Source organism: Symphalangus syndactylus, chromosome 19 (assembly GCF_028878055.3).
Source record: "Symphalangus syndactylus isolate Jambi chromosome 19, NHGRI_mSymSyn1-v2.1_pri, whole genome shotgun sequence".
Taxonomy (NCBI): domain Eukaryota; kingdom Metazoa; phylum Chordata; class Mammalia; order Primates; family Hylobatidae; genus Symphalangus; species Symphalangus syndactylus.
Window position 1 is genome coordinate 88956778 of NC_072434.2, and position 27028 is coordinate 88983805.

The 27028-nt window shown below is 43.5% G+C and overlaps 2 protein-coding genes across 11 annotated transcripts in view; both read left to right on the top strand.

The window, feature by feature from the left end:
* The window catches only part of CATSPERE (catsper channel auxiliary subunit epsilon), a 170328-nt gene extending 162356 nt beyond the window's left edge, over positions 1–7972 (top strand). For all 9 annotated transcript variants that reach the window (XM_055233566.1, XM_055233562.1, XM_055233560.2 and 6 more), the window contains 2 exons: positions 3197–3250; positions 7625–7972. In XM_055233566.1, the coding sequence (XP_055089541.1) occupies positions 3197–3250; positions 7625–7778 (208 nt within the window). In that variant the 3' untranslated portion in view covers positions 7779–7972. The remainder of the gene's footprint in view (positions 1–3196; positions 3251–7624) is intronic.
* A 13084-nt stretch (positions 7973–21056) lies between these two features.
* DESI2 (desumoylating isopeptidase 2) overlaps positions 21057–27028 on the top strand; it is a 57479-nt gene continuing 51507 nt past the window's right edge. Inside the window, exon 1 of one of the 2 annotated variants that reach the window (XM_055233584.2) lies at positions 21057–21358. In XM_055233584.2, the coding sequence (XP_055089559.1) occupies positions 21317–21358 (42 nt within the window). In that variant the 5' untranslated portion in view covers positions 21057–21316. The remainder of the gene's footprint in view (positions 21359–27028) is intronic. The other variant, XM_063613555.1, reaches the window with a different exon arrangement.

A 27028-nucleotide genomic window follows, 5' to 3' on the forward strand; every position in this document is an offset into this window, starting at 1 on the left:
ATACTGTGGAGTTTATAACATAATAAAAGTAAAATGGATGAAAACAATGGCACAGAGGATGGGAGTAGGGATTAGAAGCATAGTGTTTTAAAATTCTTATACTTAAGAATGGTATATATGCAAATTTGCCAGAAAAATGTGATAAACGATTTATACTGTATACAAACCACATTAGAAAAAGATACAAACCTATAAAAACCAACAGGGGAGATAATGTGGAATCATTAAAAAAAAACTTTATTTATACAAAAAAGGACAGAAGAAAAGGAGAAAAGAAAAACAAAATGGGCGGGCGCCTGTAGTCCCAGCTACTCGGAGAGGCTGAGGCAGGAGAATGGTGTGAACCCCGGAGGCGGAGCTTGCAGTGAGCCGAGATTGCTCCACTGCACTCCAGCCTGGGTGACAGAGCAAGACTCCATCTCAAAAAAAAAAAAAAAAAAAAAAAACAAACAAAAAAAAACAACAAAATGATAGCAAACAAATAGCAAGACTGTAGATTTAACTCTAATGATATCAACAATTACATTAAATACAAATGGTCTAAATATCCCAATTAAAGAACAGAGATTGTCATATTGGATAAAAATATAAGACCTAACTACAGAGTGTCTACCAGTAACCCATATTAAATATGAAGACACAGATTGATTAAAAGTAAAAGGATAAAAAAGATAAACCATGCTAATAGTAGTCAAAAGAAAGCCAGATTGGCCATATTAATAGCAGATAAAGAGGAATTCAGAACAAGAAAGGTATAAAGAGACATATTACATAGGGATAAAGAAGGTGTAATAATCCTAAATGTGGATTTACCTTTAAAACAGCTTCAAAATACGTGAAACAAAAACGGATAGAACTAAACAGAGAAACAGACAAACCCTTAATTGCAGTTGGAGATTTCAACACTCCTTTCTCAGAAATTGATAGGACAAGTAGAGAGAAAATCAGTAAGGATACAGAATACCTAACTATGCTATCAACCAACTCAATCCACTTGACAACACTACATCTAACAACTTTTAAACCAGAAAGTTCCGATTGCACTTATCCCATGCTGATTCATCACAATTTCATTCTATCAAAGGTCAACTTGGCCCTCTTTTCCATCACAATTGCCTCTACCCAAGTCTAGACCTCATTATCACACAGCTGGGTTGTTTACTACTATGTATAATTTTTCCATATGGCCCACTTACATCTAATCTCTCTATTCCAAATCACTTTACAAACTGCTATTGAATTAAATTCAAAAACAGTCATGACTCCTTTATACAAAAAGGGTAAAGTCAAAATTCCTAAGCCTTTCATTAAAGCCCTCTGGAGGACACATGTGCTGGCATGAGCACACGCATGCATGCACACACACACACACACACACAAAACCCCCACTACTTTCCTCTACGTGCACCAAGATAGTTCCTCATTATCCCTTAAACCTCACAAATTCATTCCCATTTCCAAACCTTTGCTCATCTCTCCCTACACCTGGAATGCCCTAGCCCTTCATCCTTATTTAAACTCCAACCTTTAGGACTCAACACAAGCCTCTTTGCCGTGCTGTGAAAATTCCTGATAGGTGTTTACATCACCCACTTTTTTTCTGAGACGGAGTCTCGCTCTGTCACCCAGGCTGGAGTGCAGTGGTGCAATCTCCACTTACTGCAACCTATGACTTCCGGTTCAAGCAATTCTCCTGCCTCAGCCTCCCGAGTAGCTGGGACTACAGGCGCAGACCCCCACACCTGGCTATTTTTTTGTATTTTAGTAGAGACGGGGTTTCATCATGTTGCCCAGGCTGGTCTCCAACTCCTGAGCTCAGGCAATCCACCCACCTCGGCCTCCCAAAGTGATGGGATTACAGGTGTGAGCCACCATGCCCAGCCTAGAATTTATAACACCGTATCTCGTATTGTTGTTTGTGGGTTGTATTTACATGCCAATTCCACAAGTTGATATAAGGGTAGAGTCTGCTTCGGTTTGAATCCCAGTTTTGCCGCTGCTAGCTATTCAGTCTAAAGAAAATTGCTTACTCTTTTTGAGCTGTTCTGTATCTGTAGAATGGGTTGACAATACCTGTCTTACAATATTCTGAGGAGTAAATGAAGCATCTGGGTAAAAATCTCTAACTTTGCTGAGCACATAACAAATACTCAATAAAAATAAGTTCCTTTCTTCTGTGTTCTCCCACATGTAGGTAGGTGAAATCATGTCATAAATGTTTGCTTAGCTGTATCCTGCCTCATTCCAAGCAATATACTTAATAATGAGAGACATTCAGTAACATTAGAAATGATAATAGTTTTATATATTGAGCCCCTAATACTCAGCTTCCTGAAGGAGTTGGCCTACGTCAGGTGAACATGATGGGCAGCAGGGTCAGAAAAACCTGAATTCAAATCCCAGCTCTGCTACTAACAGCTGTGTAAACTTTCTCAAGTTGCTTAACCTATCTGAGTTTCCTCATCTAAAAGGAAGGGTTGCTGTGAAGATCAACTAAGATAATGCATGTAAGCATTTGGCATGCTGCCTAGTACATAGTAATGCTCAATTAGTATTCATTTTCTTTTTTTTTTTTTGAGACGGAGTCTCGCTCTGTCGCCTAGGCTGGAGTGCAGTGGCGTGATCTCAGCTCACTGCAACCTCCACCTCCCAGGTTCAAGAGATTCTCCTGCCTCAGCCTTCTAAGTAGCTGTGACTACAGGTGCCCACCATCATGCTTGGCTAATTTTTGTATTTTTAGTAGAGAAGGGGTTTCAGCATGTTGGCCAGGTCGGTCTTGAACTCCTGACCTCAGGTGATCCGCCCGCCTTGGCCTCCCAAAGGCTGAGATTACAGATGTGAGCCACCGCGCCTACCAGTATTCATTTTCAATAAGTATTAATGCTCATAAATGTTAGCTTTTTATTTCTGCCAATACTTATTATTAATATCATTACTGTTGCCTTGGGAACCACTATCAAAATGATGTAAGGCTGTTATGATAGACAGCTCTTGAGGAATCTCAGACAAGCCTGAGATGTACATATGGAAAAACAATCACAGCTGTTCTGTAAATCTATCCATTCTGTCCTTTGTCAAGAAAATGACACCTTAACTAGGATTATATATGGTTTGATTGTTACCATAGGGACATGGAGAGCGTTTTAAAATATATTGTACTTAACTTAATCTTTAATATTATTTTTCTGCTTTGCAGTTTCTGTAACCTAACAGCTGTGTTTGCAATAGAGACATTTGGACTGATTCCCAGGTAAGGAGCAGCACCTAACTGAACTTTAATTAGGGAATTTCTAAGATACAAGTGGCAGCCAAGAAGGAAAAGCACCTCTCCCCCGTGTCTCCCAGAAGCAGCCTGTGCACTCCCTTTTCAGGGTCCCCAGCTTAAATCGTTTTATGAAAAATATTATTATACAGTATATAATGCAAATGAATCCTAAAACAACAACAACAACTTGTATGAAGTGTTCACTGCAAAGTCAATGGTTTTAATAAGTCTATATTTAGATTTTTGGGGGGCTATGAAATCTGTCTTCCCAAATGACAGAAACTTGCTCTTTCCCTGAAGCCCCCTATATGACATCCTAAAAACTGTACGTGTGTATAGTGTGTATACAGGGGCACAGCAGGAAGGAATTCCTGACAACTGTTGCTGCAGCAAAGGTCCCCTTTCGTGCCATCCCACTCAACAGCCACTGTCTTCCTATCAAACATGTCTCAGCCCCTCTTACTTGGCAGATGTCAGAATGCAGCGGTAGGGATTGGGAGGTGACAGTGGCTGTGCCCTCTGCTGTAAGCCTGGGTCAGCTTTCAACCACAGACCCTCGTTCTGATGCATTTAGGAAACAGTAAAGGGATTTCCCTGGACTCAGCTCCAGTTCCCTTGGAGGGCAGAATGAAAAGTCCTAATACTAAAGGTAGGACCCCAAATGACTTTGCTACTCCGTTTTGGGCCTGGTGTTTGGAATTTCGGTGTTTGGGTTTTGTTTTACGGTTGTTTTTTTTTTTTTTTTTTTTTTTGCTGAGGGGAGGGGAATGTTAAATAAAGGCATAATAAAAACAAGTTACTCATGGCCCTATTGTAAATATGACTGACTCCTGGAGTTTTTGTGCTAATGGAATGTTAATAGTGTGAATAATCTGCAAATGAAGTCGAGTTGTTTCTACATAACTTTGGGAAACATGCACAAACTTTTCCTAGTAACTTTTCTTCCTCATGGGGTTGGTATGTTTGATTTAGGTGAATAGTAAGGTCACTGGGTTGGTATGTTTGATTTAGGTGAATATTAAGGTATATACCCACCCAAGTACCCACCAACTGAAGAAGGAGTCGAGTTAGCCGGGAGAAAGAGCAAAGGAGGAGGATCTCACCCACCTGCCCCGCTCTCACCTGCCAGCAGCTAGTCCAGCAGCCAAGGCATATGAGCACAGCATACAGGATAGTCTCTGTGGTTAGTGGCTGTAGGTTAGCCTCCGTTAACACCTGAGCCCTGAAGAGTAGCAGAGGCAGACAAGGTCTGGCGAGTGGTTGATATTTTCTTAATAATGGAGCCCTTTTCTTGAGCAGCGACTGGAGATGAGTTTGTAGAAGGCAGGGAGCTCAGCACTCAAGCCCACCACTTTCCCAGTGTCTCCATTCTGCTCTCTGGAATTGCCATCCTTTCACCAGCAGACTCACCCAGCTCTTCAGCCATCCTCTGAGCCCTCCCTCTCCCTCCTTCGGGGAAACCAGGCTCCCCCCGAGGACACTGCTCCCCCTTCAGGCCTCTCAAGTGATGCTCTTTCCTTTCACCTCCCATGTACCTCAGGGGGCCTATTACCAATCCCAGATATTATTTATCCTCGTTCTTTTAACAGAACCAAAAAAATCAACACAAAACATACCATGATCCTTTGAGGCTCATGGCGTCTGCTGCAGCCCCAGCTGTCTGTCCTCATCACCATGTCCTCCCCACAGTCTGCTGCATTCATTCTCAACTTTGGCCGCGTCACACTGTTTTCCTCTCCACGTCAAGCCCCACCATCAGTGTTCGCATCCAGCATCCAAAATCGTGGCCTTATCACATCCTTGGTGACCTCCCTCTACTGCACGTCAGCCGTCCACTCCCATAGTTACACCTTCCACACTGTCATTACTTGTAACTTCTCTGCTTCCTAAAGCATCAATCCAGACATTCCATTCTCTGATCACAACCTCCTGTCCTTCCAGCTTGTTAATTCCACGACACCCACCGCAACCCCCCTTCACCCTTACTGGAACCTCCACCTCTACTTTCAATCTCTCTTTTTTTACTTTGCATTTCCTTCCATTTCAAAGTCTATTATTTCAACAACACTTACCGGTACACCCTCACCCCTCTGAGATTTGTTCCTCCCTCTGGCAAATCCCCAACTACCTACTTTCTCTGTGACTACACCTGAGCAGCATTCTCTGTAACAGCGATTTCAGATTGTGTCTAATTAGTTTCCTCCTCAAACCTGCTTTCCTTAATCATCATCAGATGAGCTTGTTTCCACCCTCACAAAGGAATTAGAAACCGTCAGACAGGCACGCCCTCTATTCCAGATTCCAGATTGCAAACATAAAAATCTACTAACATCTATATCCGTCCTCTCCTCTTTCCATCCTGTTACAACAAAGGAAATATTATTCCTCCTTTTTAAATATAATTCTTCCAACTATGCTTTGCACACTCTCTGTTCCTCTCCACTTACTGAGGAAACTTTCAAGTCAATTATTCCTTCTCTCTTCTGTACATTCAACTTTCCCTTTCAACTAGATCCTTCTAATAGGTTTTTAGTGACCCTCAAGTTTCTCTGTTGCAGGACAAAACTTCTCAAAAGTATTGTCTACACTCACAGTCTCCATTTCCCTGTGTCCAGCCCTCTTTCTCCAATCCATCCAGTCAGGTTTCTATCTCATCACTCTGCCGATTAGTTCTCATTACAATAACTTTGGCCTTCATGGAGCTAATAGATATTTTTCAGTCCTCAACTTATTACATCTTTCTTCAGCGTTGACTCTACCTTTGGCTGTTGTATCACACTGTGGGTTTTCCCAAACTTCTGTAGCCACTGCCTCTCTCTCCCTAGTAAAGAAAGCCTCACCCTCCTTTAGCAGCCTTTAAATGTTGGCCTCCCATGAGGCTCAGTCCTGTCCTGAGCTTCTCACTCTGGCAAACTTATCCACAATCACAACTTCAGTTAGCATCTATATACACATGACTCCCAAATATCTCTAGAACAGTCCAGAGCCATACATCCTACTGTCTACTTAACTTCTTCTCTTAGGTGTCTCAAAAACTAGTCAAACTGGACATGTCCAAAAGTGAACTCATGATCTTATCACACGCTCCCCTATCCCATTATTTAATCTACCTTAAAACTGATCAGTTAGGGCAATTACATATAGCTGTATGGAAGGAAGATAACCTTTATTCCTTCATATTTCTCAAACCCCACATCTTAATAATCACCAAGATTGATCCAATCTAACTTCTAAATGTATATTAGATACGTCCACTTCTCTCCATTTCTTTGGCCATTAATTTTGTTAAGACTCTCATCATAGCTTACCTGGATTATTCAAATATTTCATAACTGCTTTTTCTACCTTCACACTCATGCTTTGCTTTCATCCATTCTTCACACTCCAGAATCATCCTTGTAAAATGTCAATCCTATATCATCCCTCTGAAGCTCTCTCCTGCCTTAGGCTAAAACCCACTCTCTAGCTTGACTTAAGCAGTTTTTCTCATCTGGCCCTGCCCACCTATCAATCCTCATCTCCAACCACTCCCCCTGGCACCTGAGCTGCTGTCATACTGAAGGAGCTGCAGTTCCAGAATGTCTAGGAGTGGTCCTGAGGTGTTACCACGTTTCCATGCCTTCCCACACCCTTCTCCCTTTGTCTGAAACACTGTTCCCACCTTGGTCTATTCCTCCACTCTTAGGCATTTTTATCTAGCTAACTCCTACTCCCACTCATACTCACACCGAGCTAACTCCTGCCCAGGCTCAGTTCAGACATCCCCTCCACTGGAAGGCCTTCCATGATGTGTAGCTCCCGCAGAACTTCATTTCCAGCCGGGCGCGGTGGCTCACGCCTGTAATCCCAGCACTTTGGGAGGCCAAGGCGGGCAAATCACTTGAGGTCAGGAGTTCGAGACCAGCCTGGCCAACATGGTGAAACCCCGTCTCTACTAAAAATACAAAAGTTAGCTGGGCGTGGTGGTGCCCTCCTGTAATCCCAGCTACTTGGGAGGCTGAAGCAGGAGAATGGCTTGAACCCAGGAGACAGGGCTTCCGGTGAGCCATTGCACTCCAGGCTGGGTGACAAAGCAAGACTCCATCTCGAAAAACAAACAAAAAAAAAAAAAACCCAACTTCATTTCCTCCTCTCATTGCATCATTGCATTGATCACCTTGTCTATTTTCCTCCCTGGTCAGCCTCAAGCACTGAAAGGTAAACACCGTGAAGGTGGACAGTGTGTCTTATTCACCTTTGCTCTCTGTCAATGGCATAGTAGCTAGCTATTCAAACATTGTTTAAATAAATTAACAGCCAAAGTGTGGACAATGACTTCTAATGCCTTTCTTTTTTTTTTTTTTTTTTTTCTGATTTCAGTCCAAGCGTCTACCTGGTGGCTTCCTTCCTCTTCGTCCTGATGCTGCTCTTCTTCACTCTTCTTGTTTTGAGCTACTTTCGGTACATGAGGATTTATAGACGATATATTTTTGAACCACTTCACAAACCTCAAAGAAAACATAAGAAGAATTAGGAAAACTGAAAGTTTATTACGGATATATGCATATAGAGAAACAGTGTATTATATAGTTATATTGAGAGTATGTGTTTGACCAAGAAATACTAAATATAAGCTCATAGTAGGCATCACCAAATTCAAGATCTGAAAAATATTCTTGAACTGTCTCCAAAATAGAAATGTTTTCATATATATTGTTATTAAATTAATCCTTTATGTGTTTGCCTTCATTTTAAAGGTACTCTATGTACTCTTACGTGGCATGAAAAAATAAACTAAATTTGACTGTTACAATCCTTTGTAAGAATGAAAGTGAATTTTTGAAAATATATCTATGTGTCAAGTATCATTTTGCATGAAACTTTTCACATGAAACCTTATTTGACTATAGTTAATTTATATATAAAGGATTTAATAAAGGTGTGTGGATTTAAATAAACTGCCCTAAACAGATTTTTTCTACTGGTAAATTCACAGATGAAATGTAAAATATATTAAAAATGAGCAGCTGATGTTCTAAATTTTATTTTATTTTATTTGAGACAGGATCTTGCTGTGTTGCCCAGGCTGGTCTTGAACTCCTGGGCTCAAGTGGTCCTCCAGCCTTTCATGAGATTACAGGTGTGAGCCTGTAAAATTTGGAGCTGCCCCTAAATTTTAATTCTAAGTTTTAAATTTTGACTTTGATGCTCAAAATATGCTTCTTAATTTGCTCGAATATTACCACAGCCTTCTAAATAATTAGTTTTTGTATGTATCAGTCCGGGTTCAACCAGAGAAGCAGAACCAGAGGGAGGCGTGGGTGGGTGTGTGTGTGTGGGTGCATGTGTGTGTTGTGTACGCGTGCGCACACCTCCTCTCCTCTAAAGAGATTTATTTTAAAAGAATTGGATTGTGTGATTGTGGAGGATGGCTAAACAAGTCTGAAATCCACAGTGCAGGCAATCAAGAATGGAAGATCACAAGCAAGATGAAATTCCACAGGCATTGATCAAAGCTGTTGTCCACAAAGAATTTCTCATTTTACCAAAATCAAGAATATGACAGAGATACCTGCTGTTCATCGCTGTTTTGAAAGTTCTGACATCACAGGAGAAAAATAAACAGTACAAATGCTGGGAAAAAAGAAACAAAATCCTCTCTTTAAATAATATGATGTGCTAAGAAAGTCCAAAATTCACAACAAGGTTTACCAGAATAAGAGAATTTGATGGCTGTGTACTAGACCAATATTTACAAATCAATACTTTCTCTATAACAGTTATAATCTGTTAGCAATACAAATAATCTATTCATTGCAGTGACAAATTATATAAATTTAATATGAGAAGAACATGACCTATATGAAGAAAACTTTAAAATATTTAATGAAAGAGGTGAAACAAGATCTAGATAGGGGGAGAAAAGACAAACTACTCAACAGAAAATGAGCAAAGTTGCAGTCATCTCACAAAACAGCATATCCAAACAGCCAATAAACATATTTAAAACAACTTTTTTTAGTGTTTATTATATGCCAGGAACTTTTCTAATAACTAAACCTCCTCAATAACCCTATGAAACAAGAACTATTATTATCCCATTATAGAGCTGATAAGGAAACTGGCACATAGAGGGTAAATAAATCTACTAAGCTCATATCATTGGTAAGTGATGAAACCGGAATTCAAACTCAGGCAGCCTGGCTTCAAAATCAGGTAATTACCCACTAAGGAAGCTCAACCTTGGCTGGCAGTCGGAAGGATGCAAACCAAAGTCACAGTGTGGCAGCATTTTTCACCTGATGGCAAAAACTCCAAAGGGTAATAATACTTGAGAAGGAATGGGGGTCAGGGACGGGAAGGAAATTATCTTGCAGTTCTGAAGGAAGTGTAAGTTGCTGTAGTTTTTTTTTAAGCAATCTGGCAAAATCTGTTAAAATTAAAAATACAGACTCTCTTGGACCCAGCAACCCCACTCTTAGGAATCGTTCCACACAGTGTTATGGGGAGGACCAATATATCAGGATATGTGTATATGTGTGGGCGTAGATGGATAGATGAATAGATAGAGACGCTATACACATAGATAGATACAGATATATAGAGAGATGGCATCATTAGTTACTGTGGCAAAACTCTACAAAGAGAATTAACACCTACCAACAGGTGAACAGGGAGTGAATAAAGGTTTGATTGTACGTTGACCACACAGTCTGTGCTAAGTGACTTAGAAGGTTTTTAACAAGGTTTTGTTAAATGAGAAAAGCAAGCTACGGGGAAGCATCTATAGTCTGATCCTGTTTTTATGCAAACAAAATAAATGTTGTGTGTTTGAGAACATGGAAGAAAGCATGGCAGTGATATGGAAGCAGGGCAGGGAAGTGCTGGGTAGAGAAAGGCAGGTCCATGGCTAGAGATCCACCCTCAGGCCTGTGCCCACGGACCTAGGTGAGGATAGGCACTCCTGCCTTCACACCCAAATGTTGCGTTTCCCAAGAACACCCTGGCCTGCCACGACCCCATCCTGTGCCTATTAAAACCCCAAGACCCTAGTGGGCAGAGACAACAAGCGGCTGGACATCGAGAGGAACACACATCAGCGAAAGAACACACAGGCGGCTGGATGTCAAGGAAGCACATGGGCTGGAGAGCACAGCCGGTGGCTGGACGTCAAGGAAGCACATGGGCTGGAGAGCACAGCCGGCGGGCCACTGACCAGCGGAACCACGCGGAGTTTGGGAGTTTGGCTGGGACGGTGGGAGGAGAGCTTGGCTGCCAAGTGCCCGACTCCAGGGGAAAACCATCGCCCTTCTGGCTCCCTCATCTGCTGAGAGCTATTTCCACTCAATAAAACCTTGCATTCATTCTTCCATCAAGCCCACGTGTGATCTGATTCTTCGGGTACACCAAGGCAAGAAACCCAGGATATAGAAAGCCTCTGTCCTTGCGATAAGGCAGGGGTCTCATTGAGCTGATTAACACAAGCTGCCTACGGACAGCTAAACTGAACCAGCACCCTGTAGCACACACCCACTGGGGCTTCGGCTGTAATCATTCGCCCCTAGACACTGCCCGGGGTCGGAGCCCCACAACCTGCCCGTCTGCATGCTCCCCCAGAGGTGTGAGCAGCAGAGAACCAAAGAAGCAAGCCAAACGCCCATCGCATGCCCTGCGAGGGGGATAAGCGAACCTTCCCCGTTTCAGCAGTATACACACCACTTTGTTTACACTGTGTGTGCAGGCATGCACGTGTGTGTACACGACAAGGGGCGTGCGGCTGCATCAAGAGATGGAGAGAAAAACAAGGCCCTCCAAACTGGGGTGAAGGGGAACAACAGAAAAGCAGCCTGGAAAATGTTCTTTCTATGTAAACCAGTATGTATGCACGTAAAGACAAATGAAGTCACCAAACTTCAAATGATGTCATTTTTTGAGGAAAATATTTTTTAGTTGACATAATAAATGTACATGTTTATGGGGTACATATTGCTGTTTTTTATTTTATTTTATTATTATTATACTTTAGGTTTTAGGGTACATGTGCACAATGTGCAGGTTTGTTACACATGTATACATGTGCCGTGTTGGTGTGCTGCACCCATTAACTCGTCACTTAGCATTAGGTATATCTCCTAATGCTATCCCTCCCCCCTCCCCCCAATAGTGCTGTTTTTATACATATAAAGTATAGTGACCAGATCAGGTAATTAGCACATCCATTATCTCAAACGTTTGTCATTTCTTTGTGTTGGGAACATGCAATATCCTCCTTCTAGCTATTTGAAACTCTGTGTCATTATTAACTAATGGTCATCCTACAGTGCTATAGAACACCAGAAATTCTTCCTTTTATCTAGCTGTAATTTGTATCCTTTAACACAGGGGTCCCCAACCCCCACCAGAGCATTACCGCCTGAGCTCCAACTCCTGTCAGATCAGTGGCATTAGATTCTCGTAGGAGTGTGAACCCTATTGTGAACTGCACGTGCAAGGGATGGAGGTTCCAAACTCCACGAGAGTCTAATGCCTGACGATCTGTGGTGGAAAAGTTTCATCCTGAAACCATTCCCGCTCCCCACCTTCCCCATGCCCTGTCCATGGAAAACTTGTCTTCCACAAAACCAGTCACTGGTGCCAAAAAGGCTGGGGACCGCTGCTTTTTTTTTTTTTTTTTTTTTTTTTTTTGAGGCGGAGTCTCGCTCTGCCGCCCAGGCTGGAGTGCAGTGGTGCGATCTCGGCTCACTGCAAGCTCCGCCTCCCGGGTTCACGCCATTCTCCTGCCTCAGCCTCTCCGAGTAGCTGGGACTACAGGTGACCGCTGCTTTAACAAATCACTCCCTGTCCTTCCCTTTCCCCTAACAAAATGATGTAATTTTAGATGCTATTTGCTTTCTTCCTACTTCCCACCACATTGTACTTAAATGTTTTAATTAATCATAAAAAGTAAGGCTGCTCTTACTGTGAGCAAAGAGCTGGGAAATGAAGAAGTGGAGGCAAGTATCGACAACTCTTTCAAGAAGTTCCCCCCACCTCACTTTTTTTTTTTTTTTTTTTTTGACAAGGAGCAAAGAAATGGCAGGCACCTGAGCACAAGTGAGGTCAGGAAAATGTTACTGATGATGGGTGGAAATAATCAAGTAGCTAGGAGAAACTGATGATACAGGAGGAAAGAGGTAAACGCTGAATCAAAATCCTTGAGTCAGCAAGAGAGAATTAGATCTTGTGCTGAAAACTAAGAATGGAATATTTCATGAAAGTTCATTACCCATGAACTCTGGCTTCCCTCCTGTCACAGTGGTAGGTAGGCTCGCAGGAAGATCAGTGGTTCCTGGAGGCGATGAGATTGTCCCTCAAGTCTCCCACTGCAGGAGTGTAATTGACCCAGAGCATCAGCTGCTGCCCTCTGAAACTCACCACCACATTTGCACCAAGCCCACGGCCCCTCAGGCTGCTCCCCACCTGTAACTGAGTGCAGTGGCAAAACTAAGGAAGACCCAATGCTGGTAGACACAGGACTCTTATCAGCCCGGCTCAAGGACTCCCGAAGGCATTACCAAACCTTCCTTAGATTGCACAGCAGTTTAGGCAACTCTATCCAATCTCAATCTGCACCATCTCTCTCCCCCACTCTCTCTCTGTCTGGTAAGTCTCTCAACTTCCACAGCTCCTCATTTCCTTTCACACAAGTATTTCCCTTAATGAAATCCTTGCACATTGAATCCCAGGTTAGTAACTGTTTCTCAGAGGACCTGGATTAGCACAAGTCATAAGTGAGCGGTCTGAGAAATCAGGCAGTCAGATGGTAATTTGGGACTGGCTCAGCCAGCACCCAGAGGTAGTCCTTGGCTCTAAGTGGTGGTTCAGTTTTTAATGTTTTCATTGATAGTGACCTGAGAAAATGTCCTGGTGGAGGGGAAAGCTATGGCAGGTGCAATGGTAAAGGGATTTGAAAAACATGGGGATCACAAAGACAGTGATTGAGTCATACTAACGACCTGCAGAAAGTAGAGACCAAGAGCCATAGCAGCTAATGGGGATAAGAATAAAAAGCAGTGTCTCTTATAAAGAGGTCATCGTCACCAATAGTAAAAAGGCAGACACAATTGAACACTAAGCTGAAGACCTGGGAGTCACAGGGCTCCAGAAATGTTTGCACACAGCTACTTTAGGTCTGTTACTGGGCAGTTGAGGCCCTGGTAGAGGAAACTTTTGATTCTAAAAACTGGGACAGGAAAATCTGGATGGATGCCCCTGAAGGTGTTGAGCTCTAAAACCTCCACCCTCCCACCCGCCTCTGGGCATGCAGAGATGGCCCATGGCTCCCTATCAAGGGTTAGCCCTCTGCTGTGCTACGAGATGCTGCAGAAGCCTCGGCCTCACAGGGCAACAGGTGCCCCCCGCCTACAAGACTGTTGGTTAATATCTACAATAATAATAACAAGAATGAAAGAAGAGGCTGAGGGACATTGTCTCAATAAGAAGTCGTGGTCCCTTGCTCAGTCCTGAGACCGGGAGTACATTTTCAGACCCAGAACCCATTGACTAAGGAGGTGGCCAGGTTCCCAGGAAGAAGGATCCTGCAACACTGTGGCGAGTATTATATATCCTGTGACCAATTCCCCCAGAGACCTGTGGCTGCTTACTCAGGTGACTTTCCTGGGGAAAGAGGAATAAGCAGACTTTTTGAGGACTATTACACACAGGTCTCAGTTGACATTAATACCCAGAGACCCAAAGTGTCATCAAGCCTCCCCTTTAGAGTGAGGGCCTATGAGAGCCACAGTGGCTCCACCCACCCAGGGGCCTTTCCCAGTCTCCAAAGTACATACTTAGAATTATATACTTGGCCGTGGGAGTAACGCCCACATTGAGGCCCTTGGTTTGTGAAGCAGGAGCAATCAGAGTGGGAAAGGCCAAACAGAAACGTCTGATACTGGCCCCTCCACGAATCCCGGCAAAGTGAGAAAAATGTTATTCTAAGGGGTTGCAGGGGGAGGCAGATATTATTACCATCATTAAAGACCTAAAAGATGCAGGGTTGATGGTCCCTGTTGTATCTTTGTTTAATCGCCAGTCTGCAGAAAACAGATGGATCCTGGAGAATGACTGTTGACTCCCGCAGACTCAACCAGGCAGTAGCACCAGTTGCAGCTGGTGTGCCAGATATGGTGTCACTGCTAGGGTGGATTCATCAGACCTTGGGTATACGGCATGCAACTACTGACTCTGCAAATCTGTTCTTTTCCATCCCAGTGAGAAAAGAGGATGAGAAACAGTTCACATTCACATGAACAACAATATTCAATGATCTACCTATTCTACGGAATTTCTAAGTAGATATCCTCATTTAGATAACAAACTAGCAAACCAAGTTCATGTCTGGGCCGATCACAGTAGAACAGTTGCCACGGTAGACTAGATGCCTGGGTGCCATGTCGTTGTGGGCCCCAGGTTATGTTGTACCCATTAAGAATGGAAAAGGCACTAGGGAAGCTGACTGCCCAAGTTTCAACAAGGATGACCTCCATCTTGTCACCAATAGGGGATCATGTTCTTGGAGACGAGGGAGGCACAGAATTGAGAAGTGAGCTATGTTGAACCCTTACCACCTATCTAGGGAAAGTTATTTGCCTTGCCTGAAATATAACCTTCAGATATAGACTAGCAAAGCATTATCAAAAACCTAGCCAATCACATTTCACTTTCATTTGAACAACCTGGTACAATTACCAATGGCTTCAAAAGTCAAGTATATCAATTCCAATTATGTATAACTTCATAACTAAAGACATCTAAAACAAAGAGCACCATTGTCCCCTGAATTATCTAACTAGGCTATCTTCTCAGGGACCTGGTCATTCTGAAGTGGAAAATAAACAATTTCAAGATCTACTAGAGAATTCATATGCCCATCTTCTAACACTGGACTGTATATCCAAATCTTGCAGTAAGTGTAGTCAACCAATAACAACTGATCTAACAGAGGATGGGGCATGGGGAGTAGGGTGAGGGGAGCTGAGAATGACCTCTCAAATATTTCTCATGGTGGAGCAGACAGGAAACCAGCAGGGGTCTGGAACACATAAGCCATTCTTCACTCTGGCTACCACCTCAGTGGAGGTGACAGAGTTTGATATAGCCATCTGTGGTAGCCAGCTTCCAGGATGGGCTCCAGTGATCCCTGTATTCACACCCTTGTGTAGTATCACCTCATATTACTCCAGAGTTGGTCAGTATGATCAACAGAATATAGCAAAAGTAAGGGTAGGTCCCTTCTGAGACCAGGTTATAAAACACTGCAGCTTTCTTGTTGATCACTCTCTCATTCTGGTTTTGGATCAATTGCTCTGGGAGGAACAGCTACCACGTCATAAGTAGCCCTACAGACAGGCCCATGTGGTGATAAACTAAAGCCTCCTGCCAGCTGATATGTCAGTGAGCTTGGAAGCAGATCCTCAGGCCCCAGTCAAGCCATCAGATGACTGCAGCTCCACCAGAGACTCAGAGCCAGAAACACCCACCTAAACTGCTCTTGGATTCCTGACCTTCAGAAACTATGTTTTAAACTGCTATGTTTTGGGGTAATTTGGAACAGAACAATAAATAAAACACAGACTCCGTCCATCTCTACAACACAGAGAGCAATAAGCTTTAAAATTAATTTTCTTTTATAGTGGTTTGGGCAGCTTAGATCTCCCCCCAGGTTACCTAAGAAATAGTTAAGTGATTTTCTATGCTTTGCTTTCTGTTGCCAGGGCCTCTCTATCTAGGAAGGGATATTGGCAGGAAACTGGAAGGCAGGAGGAGGAGGGACTTCCTGTTTTCTACCTTCCCGTCAGCAGAAATGTAGGCAGGCTTCTTCATCTAGCAGCAGTAGCGCTTGATTTCAGCAGCGGTGGATAATTCCTAGCTCGAAGTTTTTTAAACTTTCCACGGCCGATGTCATTGTGCCCCTTTAGAAATACCAGAGACCAGCAGTTCTCTTCTTCAGGGTTTGCAATTCCAGCTTAATAGGGCTCTCCTGCAAGCTTCAAAAATGTTTCAATTCTGACCTCTTTATTCCCCCAGACCTAAGTGTCCTAGCTGTTTCTAGCTTTCTGACACCTCAGTGTTCCCTTTTTGTTTCAGCCCTCTAATACCCAATTTACAGTTCTGTATACTAAATTCTCTTTGTTCATCCATTTCCTGACAACTACCTCAAATAAGTCTGTGTGTTATGTTCTACTATTGTCTCCTTCAATTTAAGTTATAAAATTGAGTGAATATTTATATTCTATTGTATATTATGTAATAGAATAATTACATTCTTTATATAAGAATTTATATTATATATTTTATTATAGGATATATGTAAGTATATATATTCTGTTCTTTCACTGGATTATAAGCTTCATGAGGGTAGGGTCATGTCTGTTCTATCATAGTGAATTAGTGATACAGATACATAATACATATACATAAATAAAATATATAATACAGATTATATATGTAATATAAGAATATTATTATATATTTTTGGGCGGGCGCAGTGACTGACACCTGTAATCCCAGCACTTTTGGAGGCCGAGGCAGGGGGAATCACCTGAGGTTGGGAGTTCGAGACCAGCCTGACCAACATGGAGAAACCCGGTCTGTACTAAAAATACAAAAAAATTACCTGGGTGGGTGGTGTGCACCTGTAATCCCAGCTACTTGGGAGGCTGAGGCAGGAGAATTGCTTGAACCTCACTGGCAGAGTTTGTGGTGAGCCGAGATTGCGCCACTACACTCCAGCCTGGGCAACAAGAGTGAAACTCCATCTCAAAAAAAAAAAAGAATATATTTTTATATTATATTTATTTTATATATAAGAATATATATATTCTTCTCTGTGTTTCACTGGATTGTAAGCTTCATGAGGGTAGTATCGTGTCTGTTCTATCACAGGTGAATTAGTGACGCAGAAGCTGACACATCAAAGGTACTCAGGTAACACTTGTTCAATGAATGAAGGATGGATGATTCATTATTGATGGATCAATACCTGAATTACACAAGCAGTATAACTCATTCCATCAGTAGATGATGAATTCTATTTTGTACCTGATAAATTCAAAGTAACCATGGGCCATCCTGTGTGGTAGGGCAGAATCCCAGCCCCCCGGAGATGTTCACATCCGAATCCCCAGAATCTGTGGCTGTTGCCTTTCATGGGAAGAAAAGACTTAGCAGGTGTGATTAAGGATCTTGAGATGGCAAGAGAATCCTCAGTTATCAGGTGGGCCCAATCTAATCACAAGGCTCTTCATAAGTAAGAAGGAGAAACAAGGGAGTCAGAGAAGACATGATGATGGAAATGGCATCGGGGGGTGGGGGTGGGCACTGGAGTGACGGGGCCATGAGCCATGAGCCATGAGCCAAGGAATGAGGGCAGCCTCTAGAACGCGGGAAAGCAAGGAAGCAGATTGTCCCCTAGAGTTTCCAGAAGGAACACAGCCCTTAATGTTAACCCAGGGAGACCCATTTTGGACTTCTGATCTCTAGAACTATAAGAAAATAAGTTTGTGTTATTTTAAACCACTAAGTTTGTGGTAATTTGCAGCCAAGGGAAACCAATACATCCTGGTAGAGAAGTCCAAGAGGCTGTAGGTGATACTGGCCTAGCACTCTGGAGAGAGAAGAGCACTGAAGACAGAGACATGCGGCTCTTCAGCATACATGTAACAGTTACAGCTGAGAGTGGATGAGATCAAAGGGCAAGGGGAGTGTGTACAGTAAGAGTTAAAGTGAATCTGTGGTTTCAGCCCTCAGGGGACTGCAGCCAGGACTAAATAAGGTGCAAATGCATAGTGCCTTATCCCCACCTTTCACAGGAAAAAGGACTTAGCAGATGTGATTAGTTTGTGTAATTGCTTAAGGTGGGGAGGAACACCACGGTAGGAAAGAGAAACAAGGCAGCTGATACACCAAAAACAGGTTTTAGAACTTTGTCAACAACCTTCCAGAGGACAGTCAAATAAAGATGTGCACAGCATTTATTGTCCCCCCAACACTACCTGACCATATTTTCCAAGTTTACCTATTTCCCTATTTTACATCACCTTCTGTCTCTCCAAACTCCCTACGCCCCTCTCCTCACGTCTCACTCTTTGATGACATTCTTGCCTCATAATTCACTGAGAAAATCAAAGTAAATCAGGAACAAACACCCTCATTTCCTACACTCCCATATTTCTAACCTGCCTACCTGTCTCCTTGCCTTCTATGCCATAACTATGCACCTGCATCTGCCTTCTATGCCATCACTATGGATGAAGCATCCCCCCCTACTAAACGGCAACCCCTAACTTGTGTCCTGGATCCCTCTCCCTTCTTTGCCCTTGCAAATCTTTCCCTCTCCTATATCAATTTTTCTCTCTTTACATGCAAGTATGCCTCGGCATCTCCCATCTTCAAAATGCCCTCCATTGACCACGCAGCCTTATCCAGCCCCCAAGTTTAAGTTGTCTCCCTTTTGTCACCTTACATTTGCTTCTCAAACCGTTAAAGCAGTTATTTAAATCTCACTCCTCCCAGAGACTGCTCACGTCAAAGCTACCAGTGATCTCTATATTGCTGAATCCAGTAGTCTTGACATCAACGTTATCATGTTCTTTCTGATTTTCCTCCTGCCTCCATGCTTCCTCTTCGTCCTTTACTTGACCTCTACATGGTGAAGGGTCCTAGAGCTTTGTTCTTGGCCCACTTCTTTTTAGCTACACATATTCCTAGGTCATCCAACCAAGCCCCAAGTCTGCAATGGCCACGACTCCAGTTTATTCAAATGTCTACTACTTGGCAGTCATGGATGTCTAAAAGGCATCTCCAACTTAGCATGACCAAACCATAACTCTTGATTTCCCTCCCTCAGCCTGCTCCTCCCCAAAATGTTTCACATCTTATAAATGCCAGGACTATCCACTCAGTTGCCCAAGTCAAAAATCTAGAAGTTATTCTTGAATCTTCTCTCCCTAACCAACTCAACATCTAACCCATTAGCAAGTTCCACAGATTTTACTCCAAAATATTTAAACTCTAATTATTTCAGTCTCCGCCACTATCAGCAACAACGAAGCCACTTTCTGGCATGCACTTCTGGAACAGCATCCAATTGGTGGACTCAATTAACTTTCGCCACATAACCACCTCCAAAACTTTGTGACTTAAAACATTATTTCTCACATTCTGTGGGTTGGCTGGTCAGTTCATCCGATCAATGTGGTTGTGGCCAGGGAAGGACAGTACGGGAGAGCTTCACATGTTCGCAGTTGGTTGGTTGTCAACTGGATGTGGGCCGTGACTTGACCATGTGTCCCTCATCATCCATCAGGCTAGCCCACACTCATTCCTAAGATGGTGGTCACAAGACTCCCAAGTTCAGCAAGAGGGCAAGCCCCAACTCACAAGTGTTTTTTAAGCCTCTGCTTCCATGATGTTAATGTCCCATGTCCAAAGCAGTCACAGTCCAGTGCAGTCAGTGGGAGGAGACACCACCAAGGAGTGTAATTTGGGAGACTGGAAACAATTTGTGGCTATTTTTACAATCTGCCACACTCATCTCCCTATTTCCACGTCCTTTGCCTCTGAAATCCATTTTCCACACAGCAACCCAAGTAATCATTTTTAAACACACGCACACTCATTTCACTCCCTGGTCCAAACTTATGGCTTCATTTAAAATACAACCTGTTACGAATTTTAAAATCCTTCCGGGATCTGGCCTCTGCCTACCTGCCCAGCTCATCTAATACCGTCGACTCCTTGCCTATTGTGTCCCAGCAACAGTGATCTTTTGTTTCCTTGAATACAGAAAACTCCTTCATGCCTCAGATATTCGCATTTGTTCCCTTTGACTGAAATACTCCTCCCCCTCATATTTGCGGAACTCGCTTTGCAATTCTTATTTCAGCTTAAAACTCATTACAGCGATCTTCCCCGTGCAGCCAATTTAACAATGACTTCACCTTACTTACATTTCTGCAAAGCACATACCAGTAATATTTTGTTTGTCCCTGTTCCTGTTTATCACGGCATTCCCGAGGGCCTACAACACTGCCTGGCACATAGGAAGCACACAACAAACATTTGTTGAATTAATGCAGAGCTGCATACTACGTCCCAGGATTGTGCTAAGCTACGGTTACTGTACCCTTCCCATCTCAGCAGGATAGTTTCACAAAATGTAAATTCCACATTGAGGATTAACTGGATGCACGTTACACCTCATCCCACACCAGTAACTCGTCTTCCTCTATTTCCCCACCCCCTCCCCTTGCCAAATAAAAAGTGAGGAGGGATTTGGAAAACTTAGGGTCATCACTCTGGTCTTTTGCCACATTTCGTTGGCTTCATCGAGCTCAACGCGACATGAACTACTAACAGCAGCAGCACCGGCGATGAGAGGGTGAACGAAGGTAGAAGATTCCGCCGCCCGCGGACCGCAAGGGATCTGCCGCAGCTCTAAAGCACTGCATGCTGGGAGCTGTAGTCTCCCGGGGAGGCCTGGTCTGGTAGGACCGGGGCCCCCGCGGCATGCAGGGAGTTGTAGTCGAAGGGCTGCTGAGACTCCCCCCTCTGCACTTATAGTAGCAAGGGGAATCCTCACTGCATGCTGGGAACTGTAGTCTTCATGGGTCCCAGGTCCTCCAGGACGCGGAGGCGCCGAAACTGCCGCCATTTTAGGTCCCGAGGTGCGCCGGCCGAGAGCCAGAGCGCAGGCGGGCTCAGTCCTGGCGCCGGGCCGGCCCCGCCCCCGGGGCGCCTGGCGCCCGCCCCTTGCTCAAGCCCCGCCTTTCCCCACGTGTCTGCCGCCTAGGGGAGGTACCTCATCCGGAGCGGGCCGCCAACGGTCCGGCCCCGTCCGCACAGAGGCTCCTGTCGGCAGCGCCCGCGAGCGGCTCGGCTGCCCGATGCTTCCGCCCCGGCTGCCGCGGGCCGGGCTGTACGCTTAGTGCCCGGCTCAGGCCCCCTGAAGCGCCAGCGGGGGTGAGAGCGGCCTCCGGCCCCGCGGAGACGGAGCGGCTTGAGGACGAGGCGGCGGCCGCGGGGAGGAGGATGGGGGCTAACCAGTTAGTGGTGCTCAACGTGTACGACATGGTGAGTGCGGCCCCTGGCGGCCCCGAGCCCCGGCCCAGGCCGGCTTCCTCTCGCGGGTCGGGCTCGGACCCCGGCCCCAGGCGCTTCCTGCCTCGCGTCTCCGCCTCCAGCCTAGTTCTCGGGGGAAGCCGGGGGTAAAGGAGGGAGTATTGTTATTTTTTAATCCTCGCACTCGTCGACGCTCCGGTGAACCCAGTCAGCCCGAGGGTTTTGGCCAAAGCTCGGGTGGGCTTGAACCTCTCCCATCCGCTCAGCTTGGCCCCGACCCCGGCTCTGGGCCCGACCCCTTGGCCGACGAGCAGTGTCCTTTCGGCAAAGCTTCCGTTGCGTTTCCAACCCCACTTGCCGGCCCCCGGGGCTGCCCCAGGACCCCGTCCCGACCGCCTGCGCTCCCAGCTCCTCTGCTTCTGCCGAACTGTACATCTCTCTCCATGACTACGTCTTCAAAAACTCCCAAGCCCCTCCAAGTCCAGAAAGTCACAGCTTTCGGGTGCCTGTGCTAGAATCTCTTCAAAGGTGAACAGGAGCCAACACACCCTTTCCTTGTGTGTTAAAGGCAACCTCGTTAAAATATGAATGAGGCTAACATTTATCAAGAAAATAGCCCAGCTGAATTATTTAGAGATCCTGGTGGTGCTCCTTTCCTACACCCTGAAGACCACTTTCCAGGTGATGCAACAGGTGACGTGACCACAGGAGAGGGAAGGGAAGAAGTTGTTTATCGTATCATCTAACTTTGGAGTATGGCAAGCACGCAGAATCGAGTCCAAGAACTGGTTTGCCTGATTTTTGCAGTGAAATGCCCCCAGAAAAAAGCACCCGGTAGAGAGTTGTCGTCGCAGTTAGATGCATGTTTGGGTGTGATTGCTCGCTTTGGGTTGATGGGTTTTTGTTCTGTAGAATGGATTACTACCTCTGACTGCAGTGCTTAAAATTCCTTGTAAGTTGACTGACAAATGAAAAATTGCCCGTCGTTATTTTTGTTGGCTTAAAGATGCAGGAGAGCAGAAATACTACAGGCCAAGAGTCTTATACAGTTCTAAACTTTGTATTCCCTTGTATTATTTATAAGTTTCTAAATTGACAGTGTTATTATATCTTGGGTAGAGTGGGATTTCTCATGCCATATCTGGGAATTGTGTCAGAAGGGTGTAGGAACTGCCTGCCACTTGAGATGAGTCCTCTGTTGAATGCTGATGTGAGCCTGGAGATGAAAGGGGATGAGTTAACATGCTGAGAAAAGTGGAACAGAACAGAAAAAGTTGAAGTGAAGAATAAGCCAAACAAAAGATCCTAGAAAACCATGGCGCTTTGTAAGTTCTTTGGCCTGTGTCACTGGTTGAGAAATAATTCTCTAGATTTAAACTGTGTTCAGCTGAACACCTTTATCTTTCAAGACTCTTATTGCCCTTTTACTTTTTCTGTGCACACTCCCCCAATCTGAATTTGGTTTGTTTTTTATTCATGAAGGCTATTACTGTCTTTCAGAATATATTCTGCTCTTGAGATCACAGTGTGCCTTTTCTCCTAGATTATTAAACAAACTCGTTTATAAATTAGGAGTATACAGTGGCCAGAAACCATGGTTTCAGAGCCTAAAAGAATTTGTGAGAATAGAGGAAGAGAGTTTTACCTTTTATATGAAAACGAAAATGCATTTTTTGGCATATAGTGGGCTTCTTTACACTTCAGGCATTCTGTGATACAGGAAAATCTTTGCTAATTGTGGTCGATTGGGAAAAGCTAGAGATGGTATTCAGTATTTTCGAAGGGAGGACTGTTCTGAATGATGTTAAAATATTGACTAATTAACAAGATCTTATTCTTCACATCAAGTTTGTAAAATAGGTAGTTACAGAAGCAGCAGACAGGGGAGAGAGTAAGCGATCTGCCTAAATAACTAAAAATATAATCTAGAATTTGTAGACCAAAATCTGATTCACTATCTTCTCTACTAATTCCTGCACTTATGTCTTTATATTGCTTTTGCCTATGAACAGGAGATGAAGCATATGAATGTTTATCGGAATGATAAATAGTTGAATTATTAGACTTTTAATAAACTTGATCTTGTATGTTCTTTTGAGGGCTTTGAGTGTTTTATGTCACTAATTCAGCAAGCTACCATTACTTATTATTTTTGACCTGGTAGAAGCCACAAGGATGAGTTAACTGTCCTTTCTTCTTTAGGGAATTTAGAGTATTGTAGAGGAGATACACAACAGTGGTAACAATTCAAGACAGAATAGCATGGTTTTGATAAGAGCAGACAAGGATGCAAAGGAGGAGACTATATGTAGTTGTAGGATCAGGGAATGCTGAAAAATCAAAGGTATGAAACTTGAAGAATGGGTAGCATCCACAAGGGCAGAGAATAATTGGCATGAACAAAATGGTAGGAATAGGGAAAGCACAGGTGGGACTTGGGAACTATCAGCTGGTCCAGTATAACTAGAGTATAGCATAAATGAAAGGAGACAAAACTGAAAGTTTGATTAGAGCTTCATTAGTCAGATGAGTTGCCGGCTTGGGTGAAGGGCTGAGGGGGCTCCTTGAGCCAGCAGAACCATTTAAGGTTTTCATGGAGGGGAACAGTGTGATCAGTTGTTTAGATTGAGATACAAATTTTGGTCTGTTATACGGATTTTTCTCAAGTCAGTTTTGGTTTTTGAAACATTTTTGCTTGATGCCAAGGGTAAATACCTTTTATCTTTGGTAATTCTTCCTATTCATCAGAGATGCTTTGGATGAGGGTTGCTGTTGTCTGTATAGGCCTAGTACATCAGCTGTCTGGTTCAAACTCTGTAAATATGAAAATCAACCTTAGGGATGCCCTTATAATCATGGTTATAGGGACCTCTTGCCATGTGTCCTTATGTCTGTTAGATTGTCACCCATTCCAGCTCTGATTGTATTTTTCCTATTCTCTGGATTGGGCAGCTGCGGATCATTTCTTTTCTTCCGTAACTCTGCCGTATGCATGAAAATAATTCTATTGGGGTCACCAGTATTAACTTCCTTCTCATGGAAGAAGAGTGTGATCCTCAAAAGGTTACTTAATCATGCATAGTGTTCCTAAATTGTTGCTTGCTGCCTTCTCAGTGATTATGTTCCTCTGTGTACTTTGGAGTAATCTACCACCAATAAAAATGTCCTGGAGCTACTTTCCGAGTCGTGGGAATGAGCTTGTTCACATATTCCTAATTGACTGGCACGCATAGCAAAGCAGGTGACTCAGATTAGTTTCAAATACCGAGACAAATCTCTGATGTAGTCATTTTAACAGTCTTCATTTTTCATAGATCCAGATTTTGTGCTTTTCAGGTTATCCTGACTAATGAATTTTTATAAAATAAAAATATGCAGGTATTTGATGATGTTTGTAAATTCATTGTGTTAACAAGTTTCTACCAATTTTATTTATTTATTTATTTTATTTGTTTATTTTCTCACTCTGTCACCCAGGCTGGAGTGCAGTGGTGCGATCTCGGCTCACAGCAACCTCTGCCTCCCAGGTTCAAGGGATTCTTCCGCCTCAGCCTGCCAAGTAGCTGGGATTACAGGCACCTGCCATCATGCCCGGCTAATTTTTGTATTTTTGTAGAGGTGGGTTTCACCAGTTGGCTAGGCTTTTCTCAAATTCCTGTCCTCAAGTGATCCGCCCGCCTCAGCCTCCCAAAGTTCTGGGATTATAGGCGTGAGTCACTGTGCCCAGCCTGTACCAATTTTATTATAAAATAGTACCTATACATCTTCTAAGTCTTTAAAGAATAGAAAAGAACCACTTTCTAGGACACTTCAAATAAGGACATTTTTGTCTGGACTCTGTTCTTTTGACGTCTATCTCCATTAGACTCCTCCAACAGAGTGTAAGATCAGGCAGATGTGATAGATCCGATTTCTCATACATCTGCAGATCTAATTCAGACTTTTTGAACAAGTTCCAGAATCACACATCCCACCTAAATGATTCCTTCGTATCTCAAATCAGCGTGTCCAGGAATAAACTTCTTCACTTTCCCCCTGTCCACACCGCACATTCTTCCCTCTTGCCCCATGCCACTGCCCAAAAAGCCACCACTTTTGTTGTAGTTTCCCAAACCGGAAACCTGGGAGTAAACTTAAATTCTTCTTTATTATAAACCCTTCACAGTCAGTCAGCAGGCCCTGTCTCTTTGTTGTAGTTTGGTTGATTCTGTCTGAAAGCAACAGAGAGCTTGAGAGTCAGTGGCTTAAGCTGGAAGGATACTTAAGTCCAGAGATAAACAGGCCCTGGATTAGTTCACCAGCTCAGCTGTGCCATCAAGAACCAGGACTTTCCATCCTTTTACTCTACCATCCTTAGCACGTTAGCTTTTGCCCTTGGTTTGTCCTCTTGTAGTTGTAAAGTAACTGCCATAGCACCAAATAGTATCCTCAGTCAGCAGTATGTGAAGGAAGATGGAAGAAGATAGGGTCATTTTCTACATGCACCTCTGTTCTTTTAATAGAAAGGAAAAACTTACCAGAGCCACACCTTCCCCCAAGAGATTATCTAGAATTGGCTTGTGTGCAACTGTGATGAAGCTGAGTAAGTGGATATCTGGTGTTTCTAACCTTTATGGTGAGTTGTGGGTGAGGAAGGCAAAAAGTTGGAAATGGCAATTTGATGGGAACCTATGATGTCTGTCACATATTTTACTTTCTGGATATTGTTTAAATTGGTTACTTTATCCCCATTTCCACTAATGCTTCTCAAGTTCAGGCCCTCATCTCTATTCATATAATGGCGTCCTTACGAGTTTCAATCTCTAGTATTACTTCGTTTTAATCCTCCCTCCATTCTATTACCAAAGTAACCTTTCTGAAACATAACCAGGATAAAGTGTAATGCACTTTATGATGTGGCCCCTGGCTGACAGTTAAAGGTCCATTTCCCTCTTCTATATAACACCCTTTATTCTCACACAGTGAAATTTTTTAGCTGTCCAAACAGGCTATATCACATCCCCATATCTTTATGCATGCCCTTCCTTCTGTCTGGAGTGGCCTTGTCCAACATTGATCACCTGCAACCTCCTGCTTGCTCCTTCTGGCTGTAGCTTAGTCTTTATTCCTCAAACTTGAGTGAACTACTATGCCCTAGTTGTACTTTGTGCATGTCTCCTTTACTGCATATATTATCCTGTGCATCCCACCAGACTGTAAGTTCTCCAATAGCGCCATACTATTACCAGTGTCTAGAACAGGGCCTGTCACTAGACGGTGTTCTAGAAATATCCGCTGAATGAGTGGGGCTTTAGCCAGTTTTTATTAGGAGAGTTGCCAGTACTTAAATGGCATGAAAAGATCATGTGATCCTCCTCTTTGTGCCAAATACCTATTTCTGGTGTTTTTTTTCTTGTACCTTTGCTTAAGTGCATTGCTAGATTTTAGCTTTGATTGTTGGACTAGGGTGTCCAGATGAAGGGAAGGGGAGGATTATAGGAATGGGACAGAAAAAAATCAAACATTTTTCTTTGACAAAACTTAAAACACTATGGGACTAGACTGAGGAAATGTTTTTAATGAGTTTATTTCTTGAAGTTGGATCTTAATTACTCTTTGGGAGATAATCTTTCCGAAAACATTGTCAGTTCCTGAATTTTAACATAAATTAACTAGTTAATAGGAATAATAGGAGCAGGTCAT